Consider the following 13,479-nt stretch of genomic DNA (forward strand, 5'->3'; position numbering starts at 1 on the left):
AGAATGATCAAAATAATCAATTCAGCAATTTAAGGAGATGGGACTTAACTGGCCTCTGTTATGGTAGAATCTGCCTAGTAATCTATAACCCTTGAGGAACTCTCTCTCTTCCAAGAGTATGGCTCTACCAGGATGTGGTTATCACTGATGTGCTTTTTTTTTTCTTAAGTATTGTCATGGTTGCTTGTCCAGTTCTGGTTCAGGTGATTTGGGTCAAGTAGTCATGGCTTTGGCTAATCTGCCCATCATTTCAGAGTTGATTTACATTCCTTTCTGGTTCTCTGAAAAACTGTCAGACAAGAAAAAGGTAGTGTGATGATCTGAAAAAAAAAAAGTCCCTTAAGAGGAACTTGGTGTATTTAACTCTACAGCTTTCTGTGGTGGCTCAACAGGTAAGGCTCTGGGTTACTGAGCTCCTGAAGGTCAGGGGTTTTAGCCCCAGTCTTGGCAAGCTGCCACTGTTGGGCCCTAACCAACCCTCTGTGCTCTAGGGACACGATCATGGCTGACCTTGTGCTTCGACCCTAACTTCCTAATAAGTTGGGCTACACAAGGAAAAGGATTTAGTTGTGCTGGAATTATACACACACACGTACACTCACCGGCAACTTTAATTTACTTGTTCTTGATTGGTAGGAGTGAAACCCAGTGTGGTCTGTTGCATGCTGAGATGCTTTTCTGCTCACCGCGGTTGTAAAGAGTTGCTACGAGTTCTTGGCAGCTCGAACCAATCTGGCCATTTTCCTTGGACCTCTCTTACCAACAAAGTGTTTTGTTTTCACCCATAGAACAGTCGCTCCTTTAATGTTTTTCGCACCATTCTGTGTACACTCTAGAGACTGTGTGAATACTCAAACCAACACCCAGTGAAAAAGTCACACTCTGAGATCACAATTTTTTCCCCATTCTGACGTGTGAAGCTCTTGATTTGATGCATTGTGCTGCTGTCAAGAGAACTGCAGGTCTATGGGTGTACCTACTAAAGTGGCCTGTGTATATCTATTATATTGACACAGGCTGCTTCTTCTTAAAACTGTTCGAAGTAGAACCTCTTTAGAATGCTAAACACCTTAACTCAAACAGTTTTTTTTTTTTTTTCCTTTCAAGAGTGTATCCTTGATGTATCCCAAAGGTAAAATGCCAGACCGTATTGCTTGTCCTTTTTGAACGGACCGTCAAGGCTGGTGAGCATAGTGCATTTCACGAATGACCGAAAATACATTAAAACACTCCTGGTGGTAAACAGCGAGGATTTAATTGAAATTAAATTAAAAATGAGTACCAGATCTATTGCATTATAGTAACAGTACAGTTCAGGGTTACTCTACAAGGAAGGAGGAGGGAGGGGGGGGCATGTAGTTGTATTTAAACACAAATGCACAATGAACATTCAGCTACCACAGATTGCACACCAGATACTGTAGTAATGCAGTCTAACACAAGACCACCAAAAAAAAAAACCCAATTTTTTTTTTTTTTTGGGGGGGATCAGGCCTTAATTTTCATACATGGAGTAGAAAAGTCAACCCAGAGTGTTTCAGCATATCAGTCTACTCTATACACATCTCTCAGGGCTTTATAATCGAATCATTTAATAATAATGCCATAGAAATTATGAAAAAAAAAAAAGTAATAATGCCAACCATGTACAATGCACTGACACAGAAAGTCAGCTGTGTTAGACATGCAACAAGTAACCCAACTTGCTGAAAAATGTACAATAATCAATCATAAAAAAGGAAACATTATAATTGCATAAATACTTTGTACAGTTCATCTTGCTGTAAAGGAACAAACCACTTTAAAATGACAGCGTACAACATAAAAATGCGTTTGATAAAACCGTAATTTTTTTTTTTTGTACATGTAAAGGTGTGAAAATAATTGATAACCATCTGGCCTTTGACTTTTGATTGCACACTAATTTACAGTAATCATAATTCTCATCATAACGAGTGCAGATTCGACTGTATGGCGATGTACGGGGAAAGAATACGAATAAAGGACGTGTACATGTAATATTTCTTGCTTTAAAGTGATTTGTTTCTTGTTTTTAAAAGAAAAAGAAAATACATCTCTTCCTAATTATCAAAGCAGCACTTTCAATACAGTATTGCCCACAGTACCACAACAGATAAGATAAAGAAAAAAAAAAAAAGTCTCATCTTATCATTTCACGCATTATGAAAAGACAATTCCAGTTTTTCAACATCAAATCCCTTTCGAACGATGAAACGTTCCAAGACTGAGGCACGCGAGGTATTCCTCAAACACGTCAAGCAAACGGGATGTTTGGAGTTCCTCTGGCATGTTTTAAGACGACGACGTTGATATTTAACACGTCGTTTTCTCTCAGAGTTGCGTTAGTGTCAGAGAGAAATATTAAAGCTAGGTCTTATCACGTTTAGTAGTGAACAAGACAATGTTAAATGTAAATATCCCCCGTTAGCCTCCATTTCCAAAAAAACAATAGTGAAACAGTGGAAAATTCCAGATGTGCTCTTTGTATAATCATATGATATGAAATTACGATTTGGGAATGCTAAAGAAGGCATGTGCGGGATTCAAAAGCAACGAACTGTCCTTTTGTCTATAAATATGTTAGTTTTATAAAGGCAATTTGGCAACAAAAAGAAACACTATATGAACTACTGGCAACGGCTTTGATACTGTGGGCAACACGTTAAAGTTAACACATTGTAAACAAAATTATTTGCATAACTAGACACGGTAATAATGCCAACTCACAAACATTTATTATTAACATTCATAGTCCCCAATATCATACCCGCCGGGATGCTGTGCCTCATGACACCGACTACACACAACTGCTTTTTTTTTTTTAGTAGTTTTAAAGTCAGGAGTAGTGTGTTTATTAATGCTATGTTACAGGCAAAATGTTTTCTCTCTCTCTTAATAACGACTTCTCAGTTCTAGTTAAAAAGGCCATTTTGCTATTTACAATATTCACAAACTTCATCTTGTTTTGCACAAGTTTTTGTTCCTAAAATCTAAAATGTTTAGCAATTTATGGAAAATGCTAACGGTGACAAGAAAAATGACTACCGGCGATCTGAAATAAGGAACGTCGATTCGATCGGAGCGTAAATCCATGATTTGTGGTAGGAGTGATGAAGTTCTGGAGAGGAAGGTACAGGTCAGTGGGAGCGTTTTGAGTGACGGGTGGTGGTGGTGATTTTAGTTTTTGGACCCTTCCACTGAAGCCTGCTCATGTTGCAGGTTGTAGTAACAGTTCTGACACACACGGACGGGAGAGGATATCTTCAACCGCTTGATCTCGGACTGGAAGCGACTGCACCTGCACGAGCCGAAAAGAGAGCATTAAATCGCGCGGCAAAGTAACACAGTCTATGGAAATAGAAATACATCATATAGGTTTTATATTCGGGGTTTTTAAGCACTGTGTATATTTATATGCATGCAGATCCACAATTACGAGACTAAAGCTCATTTTCCACCAAGTGTCACTCATCATCTACTCCTTTTTAGTGTCAGGGTTTATAAACCGCAACAATGCGGCTGCGTTTCAGACATCTCTACCAGCAAAACACACACACACACACACACACACAACTATGCTCAGAACAGTCCACCTCGTCTACATTTATATCTGGTTTTGGCCAGAATTATTATTTTTTTCCTGTCTGTAACATACTTTAACGAAGCAATCAATAAATAAATGTTACCGGGAATGTTTAGACAAATGTCAGAGATGGAATCTTTAAATGCAATTTTTCATTATTTTAGGAGTAACCACGTTTTAAGTTAATATATACGCAAAACAACTTGGGCCAAACAAAAAAAAAATTGTTTCCTATTACATGCCTTGAAAAAATGTTTCCATGGCTATCACCACACTTTTCCCCCCATATTCACAATAAAATATCCACCCACCCGGCGCTCTGTTTGAATGCATGTTTGCAGGTATTCTGTTTTCGGAAATGAACACTTTTCAAAGATTGATGTTGAACTGTAAAGATCAGCTGTTCAGTGTCTACTTCCCATATGGCCTGCAGCAAATGTCTTTTATGCCTTTTTGAAGGCACTCGTCACATACTTCAATAACTGTTCTTAAATCTTTTTCTCAGATCTGGTTTAACACAGAGTCTTTAAGACCCCGTCCATACGTAGCCGGGTATCTGCTAAATCGAAGATATTTTTCTACGTTTTGGCCTGTCGTCCACATGAAAACGCATCAAAAACGAATATTTAAAAAAAACTCCGGGCAAAGTGAAGATTTTTGAAAACTCCGTGTACGCCTTTTCGTGTAGACAGAGATAACCGGAGTTTTGCGTTTTAGAACGTCACAATCTGCGCCAAAAAAATGACGACAAATCTGCCCTGACGTCAAACGTGTGACCTTTGTTTACTGCAGAAGCCAGATTAAGCATGGACAAAGAGTAATGGATCGGAGTAGTGCCTTGAAAGCGTTAATTATTGTGCAGGTGCTATTTACATGTTCAATTTTAGAAGCCCGACTACTGCTCCAAAAACAGGGTCAATATGTCCACATATCTGCTTTGACAAGATTCCCAATCAACGTTTTCTTGCGTCTTTTGAAGTTTATACTCCAAAATTGTGTTTAGAAGCAATTCTGTCTCCGAGTCTGTCCAGACGAACGAGCTTGGCGCCATGTTTTATGTTTAGGCGGAAGTGACGCCAACAGAGGGCTATTCTGATGTGATTAGGGGGTAGGATTTGGGGAAATAATGCCATCTACAGGTTTGGAATGCTTATGAATGTGATTGAAAACGCAGATGTTTGGTTGTGTGTGGAAGGGATTTTTTTCGAAGACGAGGTGGTGTGGATAAAACATTTTTATAAACGGAGGGGGGGAAAATGTTCGGTTTTAAAAATACCCGGCTACGTGTGTACATGGCCTAAGACAATATGGACACATGTCTGTTCTTCCGAATCCACTGCTATAGTAGGCTATTTCAACAGGATCTGCACAGCTGAGAGGCATTCTGACACCACAAACTGAGGCAAGAAAATGTTCGGGGGGTGTTACTGGCGCCCCGCAAGAGAGTACTCGAACTCTGACAGCAACACTGAGTGCTGTTTGTTGTCGGTGTGTAAACTGATGCTTCGTGTAGATGATTTCTATATTTACTCTAGAACTACTGGTACAAGCTAACAAATCTTCAATGTCTTTTTAAATGTCTCTTTTTCTAGCGACATAATGTGTCTAAGACTGGGCTTGCGATGTCTTTCAGCACACAACCCACCGCCATTTTCGTTGCTTCCTGTTAGAGGTAGTCACGCGCATGTGTACAATCGGCCCTTTATGATGCGAGAGACACTCGCGCTATGCGTAACGTACAGACGTTGGTCTATGACCAGGGATAACCACGCTGTGTGCATGGCATGAACGTTTTGTAGACTGAGAGGGGGCCGGGTAACCGGAAACAAAGTCTTTTTTGTTTGGCCTTACTCCAAATCAGAACAAGCGTTGCCCGGCAAAACAAATCTCGCCCAGCAGCACTTATTTTATACCTATATGTTGATAATGGCAATATTTCTCAATCATTAGCTGTCAGGTTATAGTCCTATGAAAATCCATGACCTTGAGTTTGACATTTCAAAGTCATTCAAGGTCAAAGATCATGGCGCCAATTCAAAGCCCATATGGGACTTCTTATATGTTGATAATGGTAAACATCTGGCTATCATGAACCATTTTAAAGATATAGCCCTTTGAAAACCCATGACCTTCAGTTTGACCATGACAGATCATGGTGCCCAATGAAAGCCCATATAGCACTTCCTAGAAGTTGATAAGGGTAAATATCTGTCTACCGTCAACTGTTTAAGTTACAGCCCTCTGAAAATTCGTGACCTTGAGTTTGACCTTTCAAGGTCAAAGATCATGGTGCCAAATGAAAGACCATATAGGAGTTCCTATCTGCTCATAATAGTAAACATCTGTCTATCGCCAACTGTTTGAGTTATAATGGGAAAATGTGTTATTTTGACCAAAAGGTTGACCTTTCCGGTCACCTTGACCCAATTACCCCCAAAATTTAATCAGGTAATCTACGGACCATTACCCACCTACCCTGAAAACCTGAAGTCAATCGGTGCACCTGTCTAGACGCGAGATTGTTAACAGACACACACACAAACCGCACCGATTATAATACCTGGCGCCCTGCTTACTCTGTCACGGTTGAGGTAAAAATTCTAGCTTTTACAACTCATCTCATCTCATTATCTCTAGCCGCTTTATCCTGTTCTACAGGGTTGCAGGCAAGCTGGAGCCTATCCCAGCTGACTACGGGCGAAAGGCGGGGTACACCCTGGACAAGTCGCCAGGCCATCACAGGGCTGACACATAGACACAGACAACCATTCACACTCACATTCACACCTACGGTCAATTTAGAGTCACCAGTTAACCTAACCTGCATGTCTTTGGACTGTGGGGGAAACCGGAGCACCCGGAGGAAACCCACGCGGACACGGGGAGAACATGCAAACTCCGCACAGAAAGGCCCTCGCCGGCCACGGGGCTCGAACCCGGACCTTCTTGCTGTGAGGCGACAGCGCTAACCATTACACCACCGTGCCACCTGCTTTTACAACTATATAGTAGAAAATATCAATTTGACGATGCGAAGGGTTGTTCCAGGCTGCCACACATCTCTCTTTCCTGCCAGTTTGCCTATTTGGGAGCGCTACCTGATAAACTAGCATTTAAGCGTACTTGTTATTGATTCGCAAACAAATTTCTAGGAATTGCTATTTTCAACATTCTATCGAGAACCCTGTCCATAATATTTATTTTCACTAGTGATCTCAAGCTGGTATCTGATTCTACGTTTCCCCGAAGTATTATACAAAACGAACAGCGAATCAAGCCTGAGGTGCATCTTACTTCTGGCAGAAAAGCTGGCCGCAGTTCCTGCAGTGGTGGCGTCTCTCGGTGAGCGAGAAACGCACCGTGCACGCTGAACAGCTCTCCACCTGCTCGTCCTTCACCCAGTGATCGGCGGCTGAGCGTCCCGGTTGTTCACTCACCGACCAGCTGAAGACGCGGCCACGCCCATCGCCCACCACCACCTTACTGTGGTCCCTGAGGATAGCACAGCAATGTTATATAATCACATGATCCAACAGAACGGCAAAAAACCTGTCGATATTCGCTCTCTCACACACACAATGAATGAAAAACAATGAGTGTTTGTCATCCAAGTCATAAAATATAAGGATTTATAACAAGTCAAGGTGACTGACCTGGTGCTATCACCTTAAAGCTGTTCGACACTCAGCTAAGCAGCTTCATAAGTTGTTGGCTACTTTACAGCAGCCCTCATACCTATAGAATCTTCTTTGTGGGAACGTGTCCATCAATGCTTTCAGTTACACAGCTTAATTCTGTTATTCAAAATGCTTGCTGACAAGTTTTTTTTTTTTAATTTCCCAATAATAATGGTAAGATCTGCACCATGATGACGACAGCGTGACCTTTATAAAGTCAATGCTCAAATATAACATGAAATATATCAAATAATTCCATCACAGATGTACGATTTTTATGCTGGTCCCTGCAATTTTACCTGTTCTGTGTTCACCAGGTTATACTTTAACCAGATTAAAGATTCAAGATGTTTGTCATATACACAATAACAGACACAGCGGTTTATTATGGAGATCTTGCATGTGACGTCACAGCCGATCCAGATTGTAACAGACGCCATCTTGTCGGTCAAACGCCATATTTCCGCCTTCTACTTCTGCTTCTACCTTTTCTTCTGGAAAACCCTACTATATACAATTCTACTACAACGGCTGCGGCTACAAGCTCTCCCTACCTGTGCACGTTTTTTATGTTTTTTGTGTGTATTTTTGCGTGTTGTTCGTCTGTACCGGACTTCAATATCCACTACAACTGTATGGACTTACTGGACATTGGTTTCCAGCAGAAAATGACGGTTTGTAGCGATTTCCATCGCATGCACAACATTCCGGACGAGATAGCGAGACCAGCCGTGGATTGTTATCGGGTCCGGCAGGCGAAGGAGGCGGCGTCAGGAGCGGAAGCAAAAGCAAGGCTGCAGGCAGAGCCGGCCTGTTGACTAAGCTCAGAAAACAGCCACTCAAATCTCCACTGCTAATCCTCTACCTCTCCAACGCCAGATCCATGGTAAACAAGACGGACGATTTGGAATTACAGCTGGAATTACCTTATTCTATAATCGGCTGGTCAGTGCTATACTACTGATATATCTAGTATCAGTACTAGTAATACTTAAGTGACTTACCCGTCCAATGAGGATTGTTATTTTCTTGTTTACAAGATGCCGCGGCTGACAAATCCTGAATTTCCGTAAAGATAACTGTGCAGAGATTTATAAGCACGCAGTGCTTCACCACTGAACAGCGAGGGAAAGTTAATGAGGTAATTATACACGTCTGGGTATTCCACCTCTGGCAGTTCAAAATCCACTGACACGGTCGTGAAAACTACGTCCGGTAAGCCATAAGGGTCACTAATCTGTAGGTCGTTTATTTTAGACATATATCTAGTTATCTGTTCATTAGAAAAATGAGCCGTGTAGTCCGTCGGCTGAAATTGATCCATACCGACAAGATGGCGGCTGTGTACTTTCCGGTCATGTGACTGCAAGATCTCTATCGGGTAATGAAATTCTTATTTTGCAACTGCCCGACCAAACTATGCTTACCAATATAAAAAGAAATATAAAATATGAAATAAAATATAAAGTGCATATGGAATGCAAAATATAAAGGTAGAATGAAAAATGAAGATAACATTTAAAAAAAAAAAAAGGCAAACAAAATGTGCAAACATAGAGCCAGACGGCTTTTCGATTTCATAAAATCGGTGAAATTTAGTTCGCTCTGAAATTTGGTCATCGTGATGCATGTTGATTTCTGTAATAGAGCTTAAAATATCAGGCCACTCTGTGGCTGGGAAGTTATTTAATTTGAGTGGATTCCTGAGCAAATAACGTGCATGAAATCGCTTGCATCGTGCAGTCAAGCAGACAGAGGAAGTCCATGTGTGCTGCGCATGCGCAGGTTTACCTTGACCGTGCACTGACCGTTCCATCATTCTGTCGCTAAATGAACAGCTGATCACACCAAGGTGCTCGCTGACCGCCGATATTTATTCGTTTGGTCCTGCGTTTCTCCTTTCCTTCGTATATAACAACGTCTTTTCTTCTCGCTTTCCATTACTGTAGTCGGTCTTTCACGTTTCATTCGCACACTCGCGTCCTCCATTTTTCTCTCCTGTTTCAAATTTGTATCCCACAATGCCTTGCATGAACAGGGAAAGCCCACCATGTGATGCATGACGTACAGTCATATCTTGAATTGGCTCATGGTGAAGCAGGAAAAAAATAGCGGAGAATTTAGGGCCATGTGGCCTTAAATTCATGAATTGTTCGATTTAAAAAAAAAAAAAAAAAACTAATAAAATTGCAAGTCTGTGATTCAAATTCAGTAGCGTTTGGTCCACTAAACAAAAATAACTAGGTGTCGGGGAAAATTCTTTTTATGACCTACACTTGAAAAATCTGAAAGGCAGCCTGGCTTTAAGAAAAACTACCAAAATGTTAAGGATATTATCACTGCTATAATTTGGCAAAATGTCAGTATTGCCGTGAATTATACTCTGTGATGTCACCAATATACTAGGTTATCGCTCTAAGGTCAGAGTAAATTGTCTTTTCGATGATACATATACATTTGTGTGTGTGTGTGTGTGTATATATATATATATATATATATATATATATATATATATATACACTGTCAAGCGATTAAAATATTTAATCGCGATTAATGTCGCGACTGTCATAGTTAACTCGCGATTAATCGCACATTTTTGTCACATGAAAAACCACTGTAATTCTCTTATCAGCATAAAAAAGTGAATGGGCTTGCTCACCGTTCGAACTACGGGGGTACTCGGGGGATCCGAGATCCCCTGAAACAGACATGAGATCCCTTGAAAACATGATTTGGGAAATGTTGGGGGGTCTCTAAAATATTGGCAAAATGATGTTTATTGACATAGCAATCGTGTGTAACGGGAAGCATTTGCATATCCGAAGTGAGCGTGCGATGGAGAGCCGCGCTCTGAGACAAGCGCAAGCACCCCCCCAAGGGAAAAAAAAGGGACCCCCCCGAAAATATCGGCATAGTTCGAACACTGGTTGTACCAATGTTTTTTTTTTTTTTTTAATTGCAGAGCATAACACATCTTGTCACAGCCACTGCAAAGTGGGGCTGGAGATGCCGATGGGAAAACGAAACCTAAGCCGAGCACCGTGGCTCTTCGGGGGAGGGCAGAGGACTCTGGCTGTGCGGGGCGTGGCATTACAGTCTAGCTGCTATCGTTTTTCTAAGCAAAGTCTCTGTTCCAAGTTCCTGGCAGTTTCAAAAGCTTATGAAAAACCTACATCATGTCACAGAGCGTTAATCTCGCGATAAAATTATCGCCGTTAAAATTGAGTCAAGTTAACGCGTTAATAATGCGACATTTTTGACAGCACTTATATATATATATATATATATATATATATATATATATATATATATATAAATAAAACAGAGCTTACTTTGAGATGGCGAGGGCTGTGATTTCAGCTGGCTGAGCATTGTCCTTGCGGTCAAACGCTGTGTGCATGGTGAGTTTACTCCGGAACACCAGCTGTCTCTCCCATCTGTAGCCTGCACAAGGGAAAAAACACAAACAGCAACAAGAGCTCAGCTACGAGATCTGCCAGCCTCACACCCACAACCATTAGGGGTGAGACATGTTCCCTCTACAAAGAATGAAATCTATCGGCTTGAAGAATGCTGTGTATTCCACACACAAATCTGGAAGTAGTTGGATGAAAATGGCACATAGATGAAACTGAAATTTTTTTTTTTTAAATTAGATTTCAAAAAGGGTTGAGGCTTCTGAGAGTGAGACCATGTTGCACCATTTATTTACCCTTGAACAGCTTAGATTTGATACTTGTGGGAATTCTTTTAAAGTCCACGTGAAACTGATCTATGATGCTAACGATATACGCTACAGGACTCAATTAAATCCTTTGAAAAAGACTGCCAACAGAGTTTTTACTGCACCAGCATTGCACGAAACTTAAACAACAACAGCTTTGTCAGACACTCTCACAGATGTGTCTCATTCCAAGATTTCTGTCTGAATTTCATAAGGTTGCTTAAAAGTAGTGCTGTCAAGCGATTAAAATATTTAATCGCGATTAATGTCGCGACTGTCATAGTTAACTCGCGATTAATCGCAATTTAATCGCACATTTTTGTCACATGAAAAACCATTGTAATTCTCTTATCAGCATAAAAAAGTGAATGGGCTTGCTTTGTACCAATGTTTTTTTTTATTGCAGAGCATAACACGTCTTGTCGCAGCCACTGACATCCATAACTTCCATATTAGATGAGAAAACCAAGGGATGAAAAATAAAGTGCATATCACTGTGAAAATAACAAAAAGTGTTTTATTTTACTCTTCATTAGTTTCTTTTGAAGAGAAGTATTTGCCATAAAAGAAGAAAAAAAACAGATATAAAATATAAAAATAAAAACATTCATCATACGTTCAAAATCGTTCATCATAGTGTGGCGCTGTATTCTCTAATTCTCACTGCTTATAACTCTACACCTCCCCGGTGGAGATGAGCTGGGAAACTGAAGACTGAAGGAACAGTATTGAAAAGTATTTTTCCAGTCTCACCTGTGAAAGGTAATCCCATGTGATCTCGTTTGGACGGTAAACCTGTTGGTACAGTTAAACGCAGCACGCAACAAGCCTCAGCAGGAACTACGGGTGACTCGCAGGGCCAAATTAGAATTTGCGTTAACGGCACTATTTTTTTATAATTGCGTTAAATTGAGATCGCGTTAACATCGCGTTAACTTTGACAGCACTACTTAAAAGTTTTGAGTCCAAGGCTTTTCTATTGACTTTTGTTCCCCAGTCAGGTCAACATGTTCAATTCTTCATCATGGTAGGCCTAATCACCATGGATGCAAACGGCACGCCTTTTGGCAGATGCCGCCTTTTTCACAGCTGTCTGGGGGACTTGTGTGAATCGCGCAGATCTGATGAGGTTTTTTTTTTTTTTAGGGGGGCAGGCGTTGGAGTGTCTGATTATAATTTCATCAAAGTAAATTCTGTATTAAAATTACTAAATAAGCAAATGCCGTTACAGTCCATGAAACATAGGAAGTATGAGAAGAAAACAGTAAATCAGAAAGCTGCGCATGTAAAGCCAATTACGTAACTTACATTGGACTGATGGAAATCCTTGCGCGTGCAGTGAAGTGCAGCCAGCAGCAGATAATGGCGCGCAGCCAACTGGCTTTACGTGCGCAGCTTTCTGATTTACTGTTTTCTTCTCATACTTATACTTCCTATGTTTCATGGACTGTAACGGCATTTGCTTATTTAGTAATTTTAATACAGAATTTACTTTGATGGGCGGCACGGTGGTGTAGTGGTTAGCGCTGTCGCCTCACAGCAAGAAGGTCCGGGTTCGAGCCCCATGGCCGGCGAGGGCCTTTCTGTGCGGAGTTTGCATGTTCTCCCCGTGTCCACGTGGGTTTCCTCCGGGTGCTCCGGTTTCCCCCACAGTCCAAAGACATGCAGGTTAGGTTAACTGGTGACTCTAAATTGACCGTAGGTGTGAATGTGAGTGTGAATGGTTGTCTGTGTCTATGTGTCAGCCCTGTGATGACCTGGCGACTTGTCCAGGGTGTACCGCGTCTCTCGCCCGTAGTCAGCTGGGATAGGCTCCAGCTTGCCTGCGACCCTGTAGGACAGGATAAAGCGGCTAGAGATAATGAGATGAGATGAGAATTTACTTTGATGAAATTATAATCAATCAGACACTCCAATGCCCGCCCCCCAAAAAAAAGCCTCATCGGATCTGCGCGATTCACACAAGTCCCCCAGACAGCCGTGAAAAAGGCGGCATCCGCCAAAAGGCGTGCCGTTTGCATCCATGAATCACACTGTATTTAGGGTGTAGGATTAAAAAAAAAAAATCCTTGCAATGTGCATTTTCATACCTGCTCTGAGTTTGTTGTAGGGCCGAGGCTCCATGTTGCTGGGCTGTAGGGGCTGTGGCATGGATTGTGGGTTGGTGTGGGGGGGGTTAGTGGGTGGGTTGGCAGGCCTGGTTTGGCCCTCTGAGTAGTTGACGAACACAAACCCATCTTTCTCATCAACGCTGAGCGAGTCGGACCAACGACCTGAGTCCTCCAAGCTGGTGCGTGAAGGCTTGGGCCTGTGAGATCCACTCCCAGGCTGACTGTTCGGCGCTTGTGTTTTACACTCCTGACTCGCGATGGCCTCTTCGGCTTCTGATTCGCTACTGTCCTCGTCTGCAGCCTCACGCCCATCTGGAAAACACACAAATGGGTAATAAAGTAAAGGACACCGACGCTGGTGAT

The 13,479-nt window shown here is 41.6% G+C and overlaps 1 protein-coding gene and 1 long non-coding RNA gene across 5 annotated transcripts in view; one reads left to right on the top strand and one right to left on the bottom strand.

The window, feature by feature from the left end:
- The window catches only part of LOC132872437 (uncharacterized), a 49,907-nt gene that overhangs the window by 8,852 nt on the left and 27,576 nt on the right, over positions 1 to 13,479 (top strand). The window lies entirely within an intron of this gene.
- The window catches only part of wdfy3 (WD repeat and FYVE domain containing 3), a 306,723-nt gene continuing 294,480 nt past the window's right edge, over positions 1,237 to 13,479 (bottom strand). For all 4 annotated transcript variants that reach the window (XM_060907259.1, XM_060907258.1, XM_060907257.1 and 1 more), the window contains 4 exons: positions 13,096 to 13,428; positions 10,614 to 10,725; positions 6,899 to 7,096; positions 1,237 to 3,319 (listed from right to left, as the gene is read on the bottom strand). In XM_060907259.1, the coding sequence (XP_060763242.1) occupies positions 3,199 to 3,319; positions 6,899 to 7,096; positions 10,614 to 10,725; positions 13,096 to 13,428 (764 nt within the window). In that variant the 3' untranslated portion in view covers positions 1,237 to 3,198. The remainder of the gene's footprint in view (positions 3,320 to 6,898; positions 7,097 to 10,613; positions 10,726 to 13,095; positions 13,429 to 13,479) is intronic.

The sequence above is a fragment of the Neoarius graeffei genome, chromosome 24 (assembly GCF_027579695.1).
Source record: "Neoarius graeffei isolate fNeoGra1 chromosome 24, fNeoGra1.pri, whole genome shotgun sequence".
In the NCBI taxonomy this organism is placed as follows: domain Eukaryota; kingdom Metazoa; phylum Chordata; class Actinopteri; order Siluriformes; family Ariidae; genus Neoarius; species Neoarius graeffei.